Raw genomic sequence first — 19,056 nt, 5'->3', positions numbered from 1 at the left:
TAACCAATGTAAATTTGGTGTATTGGTAGGTAGCAAACGGTGGTTTTATATCAAGATGGAGCTTATAGGCTTGGTAATAGCACCACATGCGCATGAATGGAGATTTTTTTGTTGTTCTCATTTATGAACCTTCCACAAAGCATGCATAAATACTTAAATTTTTTGGTTAGGATGGGCATGGTTTGCAATGCCAAGTTTATTTTCAAAACCTAGTAAGTTGTCTTGGGTTTGTTTACGCATTAGTGGTGGCTTGTCTTTCTAAGCCATGCATAGTTAACCTTTTTGTAACAAGGTGGTTTTTTCTTTGAAGGCTTCTTGTAGGACAACGAACATGGCTACTCTTCCCAAGCATGTAAAAGCATATTTTCAAACCCATGTCTTAGCTTTGGGGGCAATTACATGAATATTGTAAAATGGTTATTTATTGGGTAGTTAATCATTATATATGCATGTTGGGTCTATATGAGGAATGGTGCCTCATTTCCATTCTTGATGAAATGACGAGAAGAAAAATATATAGTGTTTTTTGTGGAGTGTAAGTTCAAGAAAGGAGTTTACAAGGGGTTCATCTTGACTTCTTCATCCTACACATTTATTTTATTACGTTAGGAAAGCATTTGTAGGTTTTATAACCTTTGCAGCAAAAAAAGCACTAAACTCTCTTGTCATATTTCTCTATACCTCGATAGTAACTAAATTATTGGCAGCTTACTTGTCAATATGGGCTAGTGCCAAAAACACATAAGTTTCTTGTGTTGAGGTTCTTTTTTTTTTTTATTGCAATTTATCATTTTTTGTCTTTGCCAATTGTCATGTGGGTGATCCTTGTGGCCTGACAGGCTGTCTCATCAAATCAATATTGTAGCACATTATGTAATGATTAAAGACTTCAAGTAGGTATAGCTCAATTAATTAAGGTAATCCTGAAGGAGAATAAGGATGTAACACAATGTCATGACAATATGACCAGTATCATCAATGAAAACTTACTCCAGAGTTGTAGTTGAACTGGTGTTCTGGCTTGATTAACTACAATTCCTCTTACAATATCTTTTCTGTGCGTTGACTTCTTGGAGAGGGTATTTTTCCTGCCAGGTTCCTTGGATGTGGGATTTCAATTTCCTCCCACAATATAGACGGGTTTAGGTTTTTTTTTTGAAACAATGTTAATTGGCTTTGAGAGCGGAGGCAATTTCAGTATTTCAAAGGACAAGGTCAATGCAATGACTCCTCAGTTCTATTACTCACTTTCAATTATACTTGGCCAATTAACGAAAACAGAAACAATAAACACAATCATATATACAGTGAACCAGTAAATTTACCAGCAGAAACTGTTCCGGCGGTTTTCCCCGATAAATCTCGCAGCTTGAGAGCCAATCCGTAACCGGTTGATGTGCAGAAATCTTCAACAGCTAACTCCATAGCCACTTTTTCTTCTCTGCCGACGCGCGTAGAGCAGTCTACCACCCCGCCCACAGATCCAATGAAATTGCAGGTCGTCGGACGGCGCTTCCCATTAACAGAAGTCGGAGTAGATGCATTTGACGGTCTAAGTAGTAACAGAGACAAAAGAGAAATTGCAAGAGCACTCGCCATTCCTCCTCCTTGAGAAAAGGGTTTCCTTGATTTCCACCGGTAGTAAACTCGCGTTGCATGAAGACCCTTTTCGTTGAACTTGGAACGAAAATTCCTCTGCTTCTTCCCATCTTAAGAAAACCTGCTGGTTTCTCTTCGCAGAAAAATGGCCTGACTCGTTCCAAATGCAGAGTGTCACAGACGAAACTAGGGAAGGTGAGAAGGTGCAATATCAATATCTATTGAATAAAAAACTCCAAATGACGTCGTTTGCGCCCCGGTCAACATATAATACAGCTGATTCTGAAGCTGACGCGTTCCACCTTCATCTTCATTCAGTTGACCGTTGAAGGGAATTTGGATTTGTTCATTTGATAGAATTACAAGCTTTTTTTTTTTTTTTACTTTAAATCAACTGCATGTAATTTCTATTTATTAAGTCCGTTTTAGAACTCAAAAAATATTAGAGAAAGAAAAAAAAATATCAAGAAGTCTATATTTTTATATGTGGTTATCAAGAAAATTGAGAAAAAAAATAAAAAATATATTAAATTCATAAACAAAATTTTAATTTTACAAATTATTAATATTTAATTTTTTCTAATTTTTAATCATATTAAAGTAAACTTTTATTTTTAATAGTATTTCATATAGAAGAAAAATATACTAGAAAATGAATTTCTCTTTTATTTATTTTCCTAATCCTTTTTCAAATAAAATCCTCAATGAAAGCGGATACTAAACTTACAGAAAAACTTGCTAAAGAATGTGCATATTAGTCTGATCATAGAAGCTTTAAATATAATTTGGATATGACAATCTTGGATTATTGTTTATCCCATTTTCATAGCATTTTTAATTAAATTAATTTGTAAAAAAGTTTATCAAGTCTAAATAACTTTTTAAGATCCGTTTGAATCGAGAATTTCGTTTTAAGAAATGAAAGATAGATAAAAAGAAAATTCACTTTTTATTATACTTTCTATTAATGTCAAATAATGTTAAAAATAAAAATTTATGCTAATATAGCTAAAAATTTTGAGAAACAAATATTATAGAAGTATAAAATCAATTTTTTTGTTCGTTAAAGTATTTTATATATATATATATATATGCTTTGTTTTCTCTCTCTCTTCTTGATAATTAAGTATGAATTTATATAATAAAAAAGGAAAATATGAAGAAACTAAAAAAGTATATTCACACAAATAAACTTTATTAGCAAAGAATTTTATTTTGGGAAAACAATGTGATAGAATTGAAAATAAGAAGAATATTGCAGGAAATAAAACTTAATCTTTGAGAGAAAACTCAAATCTCCAATTTGTATTTTATTTCTTGTATATTTTCATGCGCAACATAAGCCTCATATATACACGTAGAGAGTTAACTAACTAAACAATTAACTGCTAAATTAACAAGAAACAAATGCTGAAAAAATTAGAAAAAAAAAATTAACTTAACAAAAGGAGACCGTCGATAATTATAGGGGAAACCATCAACGGTTACTTGGTAGAGAGCAAAATGAGAAGCCCCAGAAGGAAACCATCAACGGTTACCGGGTCAAACCGTCAACGGTTACTTGGAAGAGAGCAAAATGTCCTGAAACCATTATAAATTTAATACTCCCCCTCAATATGAAGTGTAAAGATTTATGACACCCATCTTGGAAAGAATATTAGAGAAAAAATTGGAACCAAGAGGCTTCGACAAAATATTGGCTAATTGACTAGCGGAAGAAACATGTAGTGTTTTCATAGTATCAACCAACGATTTTTCTCGTACAATGTGACAATCAATGATAGAATTGAAAACAAGAAGAATATAGTAGGAAAAACAAGGAAATAAAATTGAATCTTGGTGAGAAAACTCAATTCTCCAATTTGTATTTTATTTCTTGTGTATTTTCATGTACAACATAAACTTCATATATATACATGCAAAGAGTTAACTAACTAAACAATTAATTGCTAAATTAACAAGAAATGAACGCTGAAAAAAATTAGAAAAAAAAAACTAACTTAACAAAAGGAAATCATCGACAATTACAGGGGAAACCGTCGTCAATTACTTGGTAAAGAGCAAAATGAGAAGCCCCAGAAGGAAACCATCAATGGTTACAGGCCAAACTGTTAACAGTTACTTGGAAGAGAGCAAAATGTCCTGAAACTATTATAAATTTAATACTCCCCCTCAAGATGAAGTGTAAAGATTTATGACACCCATCTTGGAAAGAATATTAGAGAAAAGATTGGAACTAGGAGGCTTCGTCAAAATATTGGCTAATTGACTAGTGGAAGAAATATGTAGTGTTTTCAGAGTGCCAACCAACAATTTTTCTCGAACAATGTGACAATCAATGATAGATGTTGGAATTGGTGTATTCCCAAGAAGGGGGTGAATTGGGTATTTAAAAATTTTTCCCCTAGGTTCAACTAGTTTAGCAACAATATATTCACATTCTAGGGTCATTCTACCCAAATGCGTAAATAAGTAAAATATGTGGAATTTAAATCATGTACATCATTCACACAATAACATATACGTGCGGTAAATATAAAATGCGGAAATATAAACAGACATGCGATATGTTATCGGGGTTCAGCCAACTGTGCCTACATCCCAGCCTCCAACCCGCAAGTCCGAGGATTCCACTAAAGACTCACTTAACGAGTGGAGCGGTACCGATTACAACCAGGTCAATTACCATAGGGCTAACCTCAACCTTTACAACTAGGTCAATTAGCGGGGCTGACCTCAACCTACACCTTAACAGGATGGTACACCTAACTTTCCTAACCGGATCTAAGCCAATCCGAGACTATTTCAAAGAACTAGTCTCCCTCTTCAGGCCTGTACCTAGAAATACAACAGTATGTTCACAATCAATGAAATTGGTACAGTGATTATGCTTTCATGTAAAGCAGATATGTACCCAATATGGGTAAGTAATAATCAATCCACACCAAACATGTAAGAACTATAAGTTCAGTGGTGTATATGTGCAATATACACTCAATATAATGACTTTATCTAATCAAGCACAAGAGTGTTCAAGCAAGTTAATCTTTGAAAGCAAAGTATATGAAATCTCAATAGCAACTTAGTATTTCAAAGATGCTAGCAATATTATTCAAACGAACTCAAAAAAAATTTCTCAAATTGAATCAAGCATAAGAGTTGTTTGAAAACAAGCTTTGAAAAATATTTTGCACACAAAAATAATTACTCAAAGAATCTTGTAATGACAATGCAAAGATCATTAAGCTAAAGAGTTTTCACAGCACAAGATTTATCAAGTTAAATCCATGGGAAAATCTTTGCTTAACTCTCAATATGAAAATCAAATATCAACAAATGTAATAAGAGTTATAGCTTTGTAGGATTACTCAAGATATACCCACTCAGAAAGATTTGGCAAGGGAATGATAAAATAATGAGTATATAAGATGTGTATGAAGAAAGGGCACTCAAAAATTCAAAGAGAATTTTCTTAATCTAACTCCCTAATCTCTTGTTAATTTTAGCAAATGATCTCATATATATAGACATGGGGAGAATTATGACCATTAGGAACATGAAGGGTATTATTAGGATTGTTTTAAAACTTTTAAGAATAATTAACCTTGTTTAAAAAAGTTAACCACGATAAAAAATCATGTCCAACCCAAGAGTACCAGTCGACCAGGACAAGTTCGGTTGACCGAAGTTCTTGGGGTTCGATCGATCGAGACTAAAATGAACTGCTTGTTCGGTCGATCGGACAAGTATGTCCGAGGCGATTTTTCAATATTTCCGAGGTTTGATCAATCAGGCTAAGAATGAACTAGACTAGTCGGTCGACCAGGAAGTCAATAAAGTTGACTTCATGGAGGTTCAGTCAACTAGGGTCATTTGAACTATAGAAATTTGGTCAACCAAGTTGTGGTCAACTGGTTGACCTGGACCAGGTTCGGTCAACCAGGCTGAAAATATACTTGAAAAGTCGGTCGACCAAAGGTGCACATTTTGTGCATTTCGGCCCTATTTCATTATGCAAACACCGTATTCACTTAGCCATACATATGTGAGTGTCCTATGGTCATTTTCAGGAATTTTTTTTATTTTGAGGACATTGAAAAAATCTGGTGTCAGTCAACCTAAGGGTGTTCCCTAAGGTCTTTTTATGGTCATTTTGATTTTCAGGAGATGTGTAGGGACCTAGAGTCGTTCTATGGTCTTTGAGCTTTGTAATTCTTACATGCATGAAATGCATTAAATATTACAGACCTTTTCTACTTAAATATTATAGACTCAAATAAATAGTAACGAATTACAACATAAATGATCTTCAGGGTCTTCATTTTCCTCCGGGTCTCCGAGTGCCATCTTATGATATCGCCAAGATAAACCTGCACATTAAGTCGGCAGACATTAAATACCTGAGTATTTGTCATAATTAAAACAAGGTATGACTCATAGGGTCAACAATAGAATTGAAAATAAGAAGAATATAGCAAGAAAAACAAGGAAATAAAACTGAATCTTAGAGAGAAAACTCAAATCTCCAATTTGTATTTTATTTCTTGTGTATTTTCATGTACAACATAAACTTCATATATATACACGCAAAGAGTTAACTAACTAAACAATTAACTGCTAAATTAACAAGAAACAAAAGTTGAAAAAAAAAATATAAAACTAACTTAACGGAAGGAAACCGTCGATAGTTACTTGGTAGAAAGCAAAATGAGAAGCTCCAGAAGGAAACCGTCGATGGTTACGGGGCAAACCGTCAACAGTTACTTGGCAAAGAGTAAAATGTCCTGAAACCAGTAAAATTTAATACTCCCCCTTAAGATGGAGTGTAAAGATTTATGACACCCATCTTGGAAAGAATATAAGAGAAAAGACTAGAACCAAGAGACTTCATCAAAATATAAGCTAATTGATCAGCTAAAGAAACATGTAATGTTTTCATAGTGTCAGCCAACAATTTTTCTCAAACAATATGACAATCAATGTCAATATATTTAGTACGTTCATAAAATATTGGGTTGGCGGTATACAAGGCAGCCTCATTGTCACAAAAAAGCATGGAAGGTTTAGAAAGAATGGCAAGTAAATCATTCAACAAATGTTGCAACCAAGTAATTATACATGTAGTTGATACCATAGCACGATATTCCGCCTCTGCTGTAGATATAGACACTGTATTTTGCTTCTTGGATTTCTATGAAATGAGGGATTGTCCAAGAAACACACAAAAACCAGTAATAGATTTTCTAGTGTCTCGGCATGTAGCCCAATTTGCATCACATAATGCTTTCAACTGTAAATCATTATCTGATGGAAAGAACAACCCTTGACCAGGATTGCTTTTAATATATCTCAAAAACACGATGAGTAGTGACCAAAAGACCTCCTGTGGGATTTGCAACATATTTACTTAATATTTGAACAAAAAATGACAAGTCATGCCTCATGGTCAAGTAGAGAAGTCTACCTACTAATCTTTTGTAACAAAGCAGGTTTGAGAGAGGCTTTTCTTCTGTTATAAATAAGAGTAAATTCTGGTCCATAGGAAATGAAGTTGGTTTACATGCCAAAGACCCCGAATTAGACAATATCTCAAAGGCATACTTCCTTTGTGAAATTGCAATGCCTTTTGTGGAACTAGCAATCTCAAGACCAAGAAAATATTTCAAAGGTCTGAGATCTTTGAGCTTGAACTGAGAATGAAGGTACTTCTTTAAATCAGTGACAACACCATCGTCATTACTAGTGATGATGATATCATCTACATATACCAACAATGCAATAACGAATTATTTTTCTATCAAGTGAACAACGTGTGATCAACTGAAGATTGAACAAAACCATGAGCTAACAAAGCAGATGAAAACTTAGAGAACCATTGTCTTGATGTCTGCTTAAGATCATACAAAGATTTATGCAATCTACACACAAGCTGAGTGTTAAAAGATTCAGTTTGAGCAAACGGTAGAAACTCCCCCTGAGCAAATGAACCCTTCAAATTGTAATGAAAACCAAGAGGTAAAGACATGTATACCTCCTCTTCCAAGTCTCCACGTAAGAATGCATTATTTACATCTAGTTGATGCAAAGACCAGTTCTTGGAAGCAGCAATGACTAGTAAGACTCGTACCGTGACCAACTTGGCAACTGGTGAAAAAATTTCCAAATAATCCAATCTTTCTTGTTGTGTATATCCCTTAACAACTAATCGTGCCTTGTATCTTTCCATAGAACCATCAAAATTATATTTAATCTTGTAAACTCATTTACATCCAGCAACTTTTTTGTTAGGAGGTAAATGAGTTATAGACCATGTTTTATTATCTTCCAAAGCTTGAATTTCATTAGCCATGAATGAGTGTGTTGAATGGCTTGTCGAAAAGATGTAGGTTCTTTTTGCAAAGAAATAGAAAGTGCGAATGCTTTATGAGAACAAGACATATTAGAATATGACAAAAAATTAAAAATTTGATATTTTGTACCTGAGAGAAGATCGTTACTCATGAAATCTGATGGTGAAGTGGCATCTGCAATATTAGCTAAGTTGCAATGATAATCTGCAAGATATGATGGAGCTTTATGTATTCTAGTGGATTTTCTAATATGATTCTACAACGTATTAGAATCAAGATTGTGCTAGGAAGAAGTTGAAGTATTTGCTAAATCATCAATGGGATTGGAAATAGAATTTGAAGAAATGTTTTGAGTAGCTTGTATATTAATCGGAATATGATCATCTGTTTGAGGAACTGGTATGACTATTGATGGAGTGGAAATATCATAACCAGTTTTGAATGGAAATACAGATTCTCGAAAAATTACATCTCTAGATAAGAAAATGACATTGGTTTCTAAATCATAGAGTTTATATCTCTTGGTGCCATATGGATATTCAATAAAGACACAAGGATGAGCTCTAGGTGCAAATTTAGAATGATTATGAAATAGAGTAGATGCAAAACAAAGACAACCAAATACTTTAAAATGAGTATAAATTGGTGGTTTTGAAAATAATACTTTGTATGGTGTTTTATTGGATAGAAGAGGAGAAAGTGTTCTATTTATTAGATAAGTTGTTATAAAAACACATTCACTCCAGAAAACAAGGGGTAAATTTGCATAAAATCTAAGAGATCTTACTGCATTTAATAGATGTTGATGCTTACGCTCAACTACACCATTTTGTTGAGGTGTGGCAACATATGTTTGCTTATGCAAGACTCCCGAATGGAATTCAGGCATATCAAACTCAACACCTTTATCAATCCTTATAGTCTTGATATGAATATCAAATTGTGTCTCTATGAGCTTAAAAAATGACTAAAATAAAGAGCAAGTATCATAATTATTTTTCATTAGATATAACCAAGTACAACGTGAATAATCATCCACAATTGTAAGAAAATATCTAAAACCAGAAATTGACTCAACAGAGAAAGGATCCCATATATCACAATGTATCAAATCAAAGATTTTATTTCTAAACGAATGACTAATATTGAATGGCAATATTTTATGTTTTGCCAATGGACAAACATTACAATTAAAAGGCCAAAGGTTTTACCATATCAGGACACATCTTTTGTAATGTTTGAATCTTATGAAAAGAAGGATGTCCTAATCTAAAATGTCAAAGTTCAAACAAATGATGATTTACAACGGAAGAAAAATTTACAGCAGATGAAACATTATAATTTACAAAAGATTCTTGCAGTAAATATAATCCAACCACTTGCTTAGCCACTCCAATCGTCTTCCACGAATCATGGTCCTGTATAAAACAAGAATGAGAAAGAAACAACAAACAACAAAAATTTTCTGTGAGTCTTTCAACATAAATGAGATTAAAAGAGAAAGATGGAACATACGGAACATTATGAAGAACTAATGAATCTGATATTTTTCACAGTGCCAATATGTGTGGTAGGAACACATGTACCATTAGGCAATTTTATTGATGTATTTTTAACAGAGGTAATTGTAGCAAGATATGAAATAGAACTGACCATGTGATCCGTAGCTCCACTATCAATTATCCATGAATTTGGATGTTTAGAAACAAAATCAGGTAAATTAATCATAATTGACAAACTCAAAGAATTAGAAGTAGTAGATGATTTGCTCATAGCATTCATGACTGAAGGTTAATGGGTCATTAAAGAGGGTTGTAAAAAGGAAAGGAGTTTGTTGGCCTAACTAAGCTTTTCAATCTTATTTTGATGATAACAAAATGAAGGATGTTTTAACATGTGGTGTTGAGTAATGTGTTTTTAGGTAAAAGGACTCTTAAGGTTGATAAACTAAAAGTTCAATGTTAATCTAGTGGAAGCTCCTCAGAATATCAAAGGCAATGGACGACAAATGAAGAAGTTAAGGGCAAGCAAACCCAAAGTCAAAAGTGAACCTCAAGAGGCTGAAGGACCTATTGATTTAATGAGGTCAAAAATTTTTTTTCAAATATTACCTAACTTGATAGGGATATTAATTTTTGAAAAAACATATAAATATCTCCTTGGAAAATGAAAAATTTTGAATTTTAAAATTAAGTCAACAATTCTTTTTCAAATATTACCTAACTTAATGGGGACATTGATCTTTGAAAAAGCATATAAATACCTCCTTGGGTAATGAAAAATTTTGAAATTCAAAATTAAGTCAACATTTTTTTTTCAAATATTACATAACTTGATGGGGACATTGATCTTTGAAAAAGTCTATACTTTGAAAAAGCCTATAAATACCACCTTAGGTAATGAAAAATACACATAAGATAGAATACAAAAGAAGAGAGATTAATAAGTCTTTTGCTGAAACTCTTCTTGTGCTAAAATTCACTTTGAGCTCCATCTGCCCACATCATTTTGTTGGAGAGATAAAAATTCTCCTTGAGTTCAATTTGCTCACATCTTTTGCTGGAGAGGAATTATACCATTTTGGTAGATTGAAATATCAAAACTCGGTTCCGGGTTGCAATTCAATTTTTTTTAAGAACCATCAGTGACTTCTAAAACTTTAGAGCTTCATATATTTTATTTTGCTTTGATTTTTAAAAGTACAATTTATATCTCAATCTGTACAACCTGCTCTAAATTTTGAGAGTATTTTTTGTATGCAAATTTATTTTCCATCTTCTTGTACTTTGAACGGTTCAAAGGATTGATTGGATCGTTGGACCAATCATGGGCTGGTGCTTGGAGAGGTTTTTCTCTTCCTGAAAAAGAGAATAAATTGTATAAGGTTTTTTGTTCCACCTAGAAGAAACAAGATTTAGTTAACTCCTTAAGTCGTTGACCTAAGGCGAGGACGTAGGTTGGGGTAGCCGAACCTCGAAAAAAGTGGCGGTGTTATTCTCTTCTCCTTACTCTCCTTTTAATTTTAGCAACAATATAACTTGCGTAAATGTTTTAATACTTGAAATCATAAAGTAATACTTATTAGAATTTAAGTAAATTTAAAAAGGCCTAATTTGTTCTTGGGCTTACAAAAACCGAAAGGGAGTACATTGGTTAATCGATCTCTTGCGAAAACCAAAAGGAAATACGTTGATTCGTTAAACTTGAAAAATTGTTAGCTGAAGGTTTAATTAAGTTATGATATTGAAAAGGTGTTTGGTTGTCATTGTAATATTCAAATTCATAAATCAACAACAAGAATTGAACATTCATTTGCAGAACCTTTAAATATTCCGAATTGATTTCTTGTGTTGTGGTTGTTGTGTGTGAATGGTAAATTAATTGATTGTATTTATTGATTGTGAATTGATTAAAAGGAAATAGGAGTTAGTGTGTATTGCCTAATCAACGAAAATACGAGAAAACCTTAAGAGATTATAAAAAGAGATAAAGGCTCATAAAGAGGATCAAAGAAATTTTTAATAAACCCAATTCACCCCCCCCCCTCTTGGAACTACCCCTTAGGTTTCAATTGGTATCAGAGCAAGGTTATAGCAAAACCTAATAAGTAGCTATATAAAGATCTAAATGGCACAAATAGGAATAGCTCCCTTTGGTGAGGGTCAATCCTCAACTAGGCCACCTATTTTTTGTGGATTAAATTATACCTTCTAGAAGCAATGATTGAGAATCTACCTTCAAACTATGGACTGGAAGGCATGGAACATTGTAACAAATGGAAATTTAATCCCCACTACTCTAGTTGATGGAAAAGAAGTACCTAGAGAAGATAAAGAACTAAATAACTTAGATTATAAAATGTTGCAAATTAACTCAAGTGTAATAAACGTTTTATACTGTGCAGTTGATGCAAATGAGTTAAATAGAGTAATGGCATGTAAAACAGCCAAAGAGATTTGGGATAAATTAGAAGTAACCTGTAAGAACCCAAATCGTGATAACTGGGTTTAAATAAACAAGAGAGGGCAAATTGGGAATTTGGTATATTTCGTCATCAAAGCCGGATTTCGTTGACGAAGCCTTTTTTCTTCTCGTCGATGAAATTTTGAGACTCATCGACGAGGAGAAGCCGAGGAATCTCAAAAAAATCAAAGATCCCAGATTTGTCGACGTGGCCACCAATTCGTCGACGAAGTCAGTGAAAGATTCGTCGATGAGAACGTCATTTCATCGACGAATTGGGTAGGGTCAAAGGGCTATAAATAGAATATTCTTTACTTCCAAGCTAAGAAACTTCAATCTTATCTCTCTCTCTCTCTATAAACCTCTCCCTACTCTCTCTCTCTCTAGATTTCTTTGTCGATCGTTGATGGAATCGGAAATCTAAAGTTACCATGAGGATCGTGGAAGGATTCTTTACAAGTTCTACGAATTGGAATCCCATTTTAGAGATTTTTGGATTTTGGCTAAAAATCGAGGTAAGGCTCGGTGTTCAATTCTGATCCTGTAGTTTTGTAGGTAACTATTTTGTGAGTATATTCTATACTGTGATTTGTAGGTTTTGGAACCCAGTTCACTATTTAGGGGTCTTGGAGTTCGGGATTTGTTATTTGGGGAAAAGATAAGGGGAACTATGTTTATATTGGTTATTTTTGAAATCGGACTTGGTGAAATTGTGGTCCACAATCCTGTGTGTGTTTTGGCTACTCATTGGGGGGGGATCTAACGGGGAAAACTATGAGTTTTTCATTATTACAGTTTTGGAAAAAGGGGGCGACGAGCTGCATCTCGGGTTTTGTTGAAAACCATAGGTATATGTTGATTTATACTGTGATATTGGGATGGTCGTGCCTTGACTTGTTTAAACTGTATTTGTTTGAAAAACCATGATTTAGATTACCAAATGGGTGTAGTTTGTTTGGTTATATGAGCATGCATGTGTGTGTGATATGTTGAAATGCTAGTAGGAACACGGTTTCGAAATTATTCCACGTATTGAGAGTATCTGGCTCTATATCTGAGGGCGTGTATTTTACCGCCTGCTATATGCGCAAGAGTATCCGGCTCTATATCCGAGGGTGTGTGTTTATTGCTTGCCATGTAGGCAAGAGTGTCTGGCTCTATATCCGAGGGCGTGTGTTTATTGCCTGCCATGTAGGCAAGAGTGTCTGGCTCTATATCCGAAGGCATGAGCCTATTCCGGCAGATCAGGCCGAAGGGTGTGGATCCACCAGCTATGCGCCAGTACGATGCCATGGAAGTCGAGGACTAGCCATGTGCCAGTGGCACCGTGCTTCACAGGTTGCTACAGGCCAACACTGGATTGTCGCGAACCGGCTTCGGGCCGAAGGGTGTGATGACACCGAGATTACTGATCATGTGTATGTGTATGGGTGTGTGTGTGCACTGTGGAAATTAGTACTGGAATGCATTTAACTGCGCGTATGTTGTATCATGATAACACTCAAATGCCACACACCGATATAACATGTGTTCTTCCTTACTAAAAGGTGTCTCACCCCTGCTGTACGTACATTTTTACAGGTCCTTTGGGTAACATGAACTAGCATCCTGGTGTAGGGAGCGTAGTGGCCGGTGTACCGCGTTTAGCGCTGGGTAAGTGCTAGTACTGTAATTTTGGTGGGTTGCCATTTTGGGAAGTGTTAGGCACCTGTTTGTACATTTCGATAGAGCATTATGTCTACTCTTGTATAGACTCTGTTATGGTACTGCATATGTATGTATGGTTGTTTCGCTGCATGTATGATTGTGTTTTGATGTGTTTAGGATACCTGGGAATCCCACGGGGTCGGACCCTCATCCTTTGTATTATATCTGTGATGATTTGTATGATACAGGGACAAATTAGGTAACATTATCATCACTGGATCCCATTTCGGGGTTCGGGGCGTGACAACTTGGTATCAAAACTAACCAGGTTACTAGATCCTGTAGACTTGGTTAGGCTTAGTTGTGAGTACATACCATAGTATAGGATGTGGATATGGGTAGAGTTGGTTGAGGGTTGTTCAGTTGCTAGACCGAGATTTGTCGATGGTATTCCGTGTTTTTCCTGGGATGACGATTCCAGTAAAAGTAGGGCAGATCATTGATGACTTTTGTGTCGGTGTGATAGGATAGACCTAGACCTGGTAGGGAGTAGTTAACACGATTTGTGTAGATCATTGTGTTAACTATATATGTTGTAGGGACACTGATAGATTCCTATTGTGATGTAGTATGGAGCCCAAGGATAATGACCTGGGAAATGGCTCCGAGGAGACGGCGAGTGATAAGTCTCCTTCTGTGCCTCGAGGTTTGACGAGGCAGGTGTTACGGGAGATCAGACGGAGTGTGAGAAGACGCGAGCTCTCTCCTACTGCTGCGGCGTGTACCATTGAGAGGTTCACACGCATGCATCCTCCAATGTTCTCTGGAGGACCTGACCCGACGATAGCATAGGATTGGGTGGAGAAGACTGAGAGGATCTTGGAGGTCCTACATTGCATGGACAGGCAACGAGTCCTTTATGCCACCTTCCAGCTATCTGGGGAGGCAGGTCGATGGTGGACTACAGTGAATCTGCTGGAGAAGCAGAGGTGTGGTCCTGAGGAGATGACGTGGAGCTGATTCAAGGAAGTGTTCTTTGACAGATACTTTCCAGCTTCTGTACGTGATGCGAAGGCAAATGAGTTTTCTGCGCTAACTCAGGGGAGTTTGATGGTGCAGGGGTATACGGCTCTGTACATAGAGTTGTCCCGCTTTGCACCATGTATGATCTCGAGTGAGTATGAGAAGACTCGGAGGTTCGAGAAGGGTTTGAGGAAGGATATCCGCAGACTAGTGGGTATGCTTCAGATCTGCGAGTTCTTGTTGTTGGTGGATAAAGCCACAGTGATTGAGACCGGTATCCGAGAGGACGAGGTGGATCAAGAATTGAGGAAGAGGACAGTACCTTCTGGTTCTCATACAGGATCTCATCAAGGATCGTGGAAGAAGAGGAGCAAGGGCTCGGGTTATCCCCAGAATACCGAGCGTCAGGATTCTCAGATGAGCCAGACTGGCGGTCGTTGTACCAGATGTCACAGGTGGCACGAGGGTGAGTGCTGGTCATTTGGGGGTAACTGCTATAATTGTTGTCGGCCAGGCCACATTTCTCATGATTGTCGTGCACCGAGGCGAGACGTGCCTGCAGTTAGTGGGAACCGAGGGAGTAATCAGATACCTTGGGGAACCATTCAGGCGAATACAGCTCCGGCCAGAGTATACTCTCTTACTCCAGCGGACGCTGAGCATGTAGGTAATGTGGTGACAGGTACCTTGTTATTGCTTTCGAATAAAGCTTCTGTTTTGTTTGATTCGGGTGCAACCCATTCCTTTGTATCTATGAATTTTGTGGGACGGTGTGGGGTTGAGACCCAAGATATAAATGAGGTGTTATCTGTTACTACACCATCTGGGAGTATATCTTTCTATAAAAAGATGTTGGTAGACTGCCCAGTGGAAATTCAGGAGAAGCTGGTACCGGCGAATCTTATGGTATACGATATGCCGTGGTTCGATATCATTCTGGGGATGGATTGGTTGTTCTCCAGTTATGCTGTGATCGACTGTCATAGGAAGGTGGTAGTTTTCAGACCTCCTAAGGAGCAGGAGTACGAATTCGTGGGATCGTGTGTGCTTTCAGCGCCACAGATTTTGTCGGCTCTACAGGCGAGGAGGCTACTCTTAGACGAATGTCAGGGGTACCTTGCTTGTATGAAGGAACCGTCGCAGAATGAGTTGAGACTCGAGGATATTCGAGTAGTCAGCGAGTTTCTGGATGTGTTTCCAGATGATTTACCCAATTTACCTCCGGATCGTGAGGTAGAGTTTGCGATAGAATTGTTGTCCGATAAGGCACCGATCTCTAAAGCTCCGTACCGGATGGCTCCAACAGAACTTCGGGAGTTGAAGAAGCAGTTGCAGGAATTACTGGACAGGGGATTCATTCGACCTAGTGTTTCGCCCTAGAGAGCTCCAGTATTGTTTGTGAAGAGGAAGGACGGGTCGATGCGGATGTGCATTGATTGCCGTGAGATTAACAAGATGACTGTGAAAAATCGCTATCTTTTACCTCGTATTGATGATCTCTTTGACCAGTTGTAGGGAACACGAGTCTTTTCAAAGACCGACTTGCGGCAGGATATCATCAGGTGAGGGTCAAATCGGAGGATGTAACGAAGACTACTTTCCGAACCTGATATGGCCACTATGAGTTCTTAGTCATGCCATTTGGGTTGACGAATGCTTCGGCGGTGTTCATGGATCTGGAGAACAGGGTTTTCCATGAGTATCTGGATCGGTTCGTAGTGGTATTCATTGACGACATTTTGGTATACTCGAGGAGTATGGAAGAGCATGTGGAACATTTGAGGTTAGTGTTACAGATTTTGCAGGAGAAGAAGTTGTATGCTAAATTGAAGAAGTGTGAATTCTGGTTGAGTCAGATTGCTTTCTTTGGCCATGTGGTTACTAGGGATGGTATATCAGTTGATCCTAGCAAGATTGAAGTTGTGGTCGACTCGGTAAGGCCGAAAATGTGCAGGAGGTTTAGAGTTTTCTGGGATTGGCGGGTTACTATCTTCGGTTCGTATAGGGTTTCTCTAAATTGTGTGGACCTCTAACACGATTGACTAGGAAGGGAGTCCAGTTTGAGTGGACTAGTGATTGCGAGTAGTGCTTTCAGGAGTTGAAGCACCGACTAGTTACTGCTCTAGTGTTGACCATTCCTTCGGGGGATGGTGGGTTTGTGATTTATAGCGACACGTCTCTGAAAGGTCTGGGATGTGTGTTTATGTAGTAGGGTAAGGTAGTAGCTTATGCGTCTCGACAACTGAAGGAATATGAGCAGAACTACCCTACGCACGATTTGGAGTTAGCTGCTGTGGTGTATGCACTGAAGATCTAGTGACACTATCTGTACGGGGTGCACTGTGAGATCTTCACTGACCATAAGAGCCTCAGTTATTTCTTCAGGCAGAAGAAGTTGAACATGAGGCAGAGTCGGTGGCTAGAGTTGATTAAGGACTACAATTGCACGATCAGTTATCACCCGAGGAAGGCTAATGTAGTGGCTGATGCATTGAGTCGGAAGTCAGGGCCTACGGCTGTATCTATGGTTGTAATTCAATGTCACATCATACGGTATTTGGAAAGCTCAGGTATAGAGTTGGTGGGTGGTGATCATCAGGCTTATCTTACTGGTTTGGTGGTCCAACCGACCTTGTTTTAACGTATAAAAGCCGCGCAGGCTAGTGATGCAGAGTTGGCAAAGGTTATGGAAAAGGTACAGCAGGGACTGGCTATAGAGTTTAACATCTCTGAGGGAGGTGTGTTAAGGTTTGGGACCAGACTATGTGTTCCGAACGATGATGAGATCAGAAGGACGATTTTTGAGGAGGTGCATCATTCTATGTATATGGTACATCCTAGTAGTACGAAGATGTATCAAGACCTGCGCGAGACCTACTGGTGGTCAGGTATGAAAAGGCAGATTGCTCAATTCGTGGAGCAGTGTCTGACGTGTTAGCAGGTGAAGGCTAAACATCAGAGGCCAGCGGGGCCGTTGCAGCCTTTGCCTATTCCGGTGTGGAAATAGGAGCATATTTCCATGGATTTTGTGATCGGATTGCCACCAACGCTTCACGGGCAGAATGCTATCTGGGTGATCGTGGATAGACTAACGAAATCTGCTTATTTCATACCGATGAAAGTTTGCTATCCTTTGAGCAAGCTAGCAGATTTGTACATGCATGAGATTGTGAGAATGCACGGAGTACCGGTGTTCATAGTATTGGATCAGGATCCGAGGTTTACTTCTTGATTTTGGATGAGCTTGTAGAAGGCATTGGGGACAAAGCTTACTTTCAGTATAGCGTTCCACCCCCAGACTGATGGACAGTTGGAGAGGATGATATAGTTATTGGAAGATATGTTGCGAGCGTGTGTGTTAGACTTTGGTGGTAGCTAGATACGGTTTATGTCACTTATAGAGTTCGCTTATAATAACATCTTCCAGTCTAGTATAGGGATGGCACCGTTCGAGGCTTTGTATGGTTGGAGGTGTCGGTCGCCTTTGTGTTGGGATGAGGTTGGTGAACGTTAGGTGTTAGGACCTGAACTTGTGCAACAGGAGTTTGAGAATATGGGTTTGATCTAGGAGAGGATTAGATTAGTTTAGAGTCGACAAAAGAGTTATGCAGATGTTCGCTGCCGTGAATTAGAGTTCAAAGTGGGAGGTAAAGTATTTCTGCGTATTGCTCCGATGAAAGGGGTGATGAGATTTGGGAGGAATGGCAAGTTGAGCCCGAGGTATATCGGACCATTCGAGGTACTTGAGCGAGTGGGTCCTGTAGCTTACAAGATTGCATTACCTCCAGCACTTTCGAGGGTCCACGATGTGTTTCACGTATCCATGTTGAGAAGGTACGTGTTGGATCTTTCACATGTTATTAGTTATGATGAGTTGGATATTGGGGATGCTTTAACATATGAGGAGATACCTATTCAGGTTTTGGATCGTAAAGTTCATAAGTTTCGTACCAAAGAGATATCGTTAGTGAAGGTATTGTGGTGAAATCACAAGGTTGAGGAGGTTTCTCGGGAACTGGAAACGGAAATACGCCGGAAGTATCCACAGTTGTTTTGAACACTTGTACATGATCCTACTATGGGTTGGGATAGGTGATTAGTCGTCGAGAGTGTGTGCGTATTGTGAATTCCTGAGACAGTTGTATATGTAATCATGGTATTCCTCCACCATAAGTGAGAGTATGTATATGTATGTGTATGATGGGACTATGTTGTAGTAGTTGCCAGTTTTTCTCAAGAGTTGTATATATGTGTATTCGATTGTATGTATAAGTTTGTGAATGAGAGATGGCAAATTTCAAGGACGAAATTTTTGTAAGGAGGGGAGATTGTAAGAACCCGAACCGTGATAACTGGGTTTAAAAAAACAAGAAAGGGGAAAATTGGGAATTTGGTATATTTCGTCGACGAAGCTGGATTTCGTCGACGAAGCCTTTGTTCTTCTTATCAATGAAATTCAGAGACTCGTTAACGA

The 19,056-nt window shown here is 37.5% G+C and overlaps 1 protein-coding gene across 2 annotated transcripts in view; it reads right to left on the bottom strand.

Moving 5' to 3' along the window:
- LOC131157882 (glutamate receptor 2.9-like) overlaps positions 1-1,787 on the bottom strand; it is a 32,840-nt gene extending 31,053 nt beyond the window's left edge. The window contains exon 1 of one of the 2 annotated variants that reach the window (XM_058112319.1): positions 1,326-1,787. In XM_058112319.1, coding sequence (XP_057968302.1) covers positions 1,326-1,599 — 274 coding nt within the window. In that variant the 5' untranslated portion in view covers positions 1,600-1,787. The remainder of the gene's footprint in view (positions 1-1,325) is intronic. The other variant, XM_058112327.1, reaches the window with a different exon arrangement.
- Between the last annotated feature and the right edge of the window lie 17,269 nt (positions 1,788-19,056).

This window comes from Malania oleifera, chromosome 1 (assembly GCF_029873635.1).
Source record: "Malania oleifera isolate guangnan ecotype guangnan chromosome 1, ASM2987363v1, whole genome shotgun sequence".
Taxonomy (NCBI): domain Eukaryota; kingdom Viridiplantae; phylum Streptophyta; class Magnoliopsida; order Santalales; family Ximeniaceae; genus Malania; species Malania oleifera.
The sequence above is the reverse complement of the archived record's forward strand: the minus strand, read 5'-3'. Positions and strand labels throughout refer to the sequence as shown.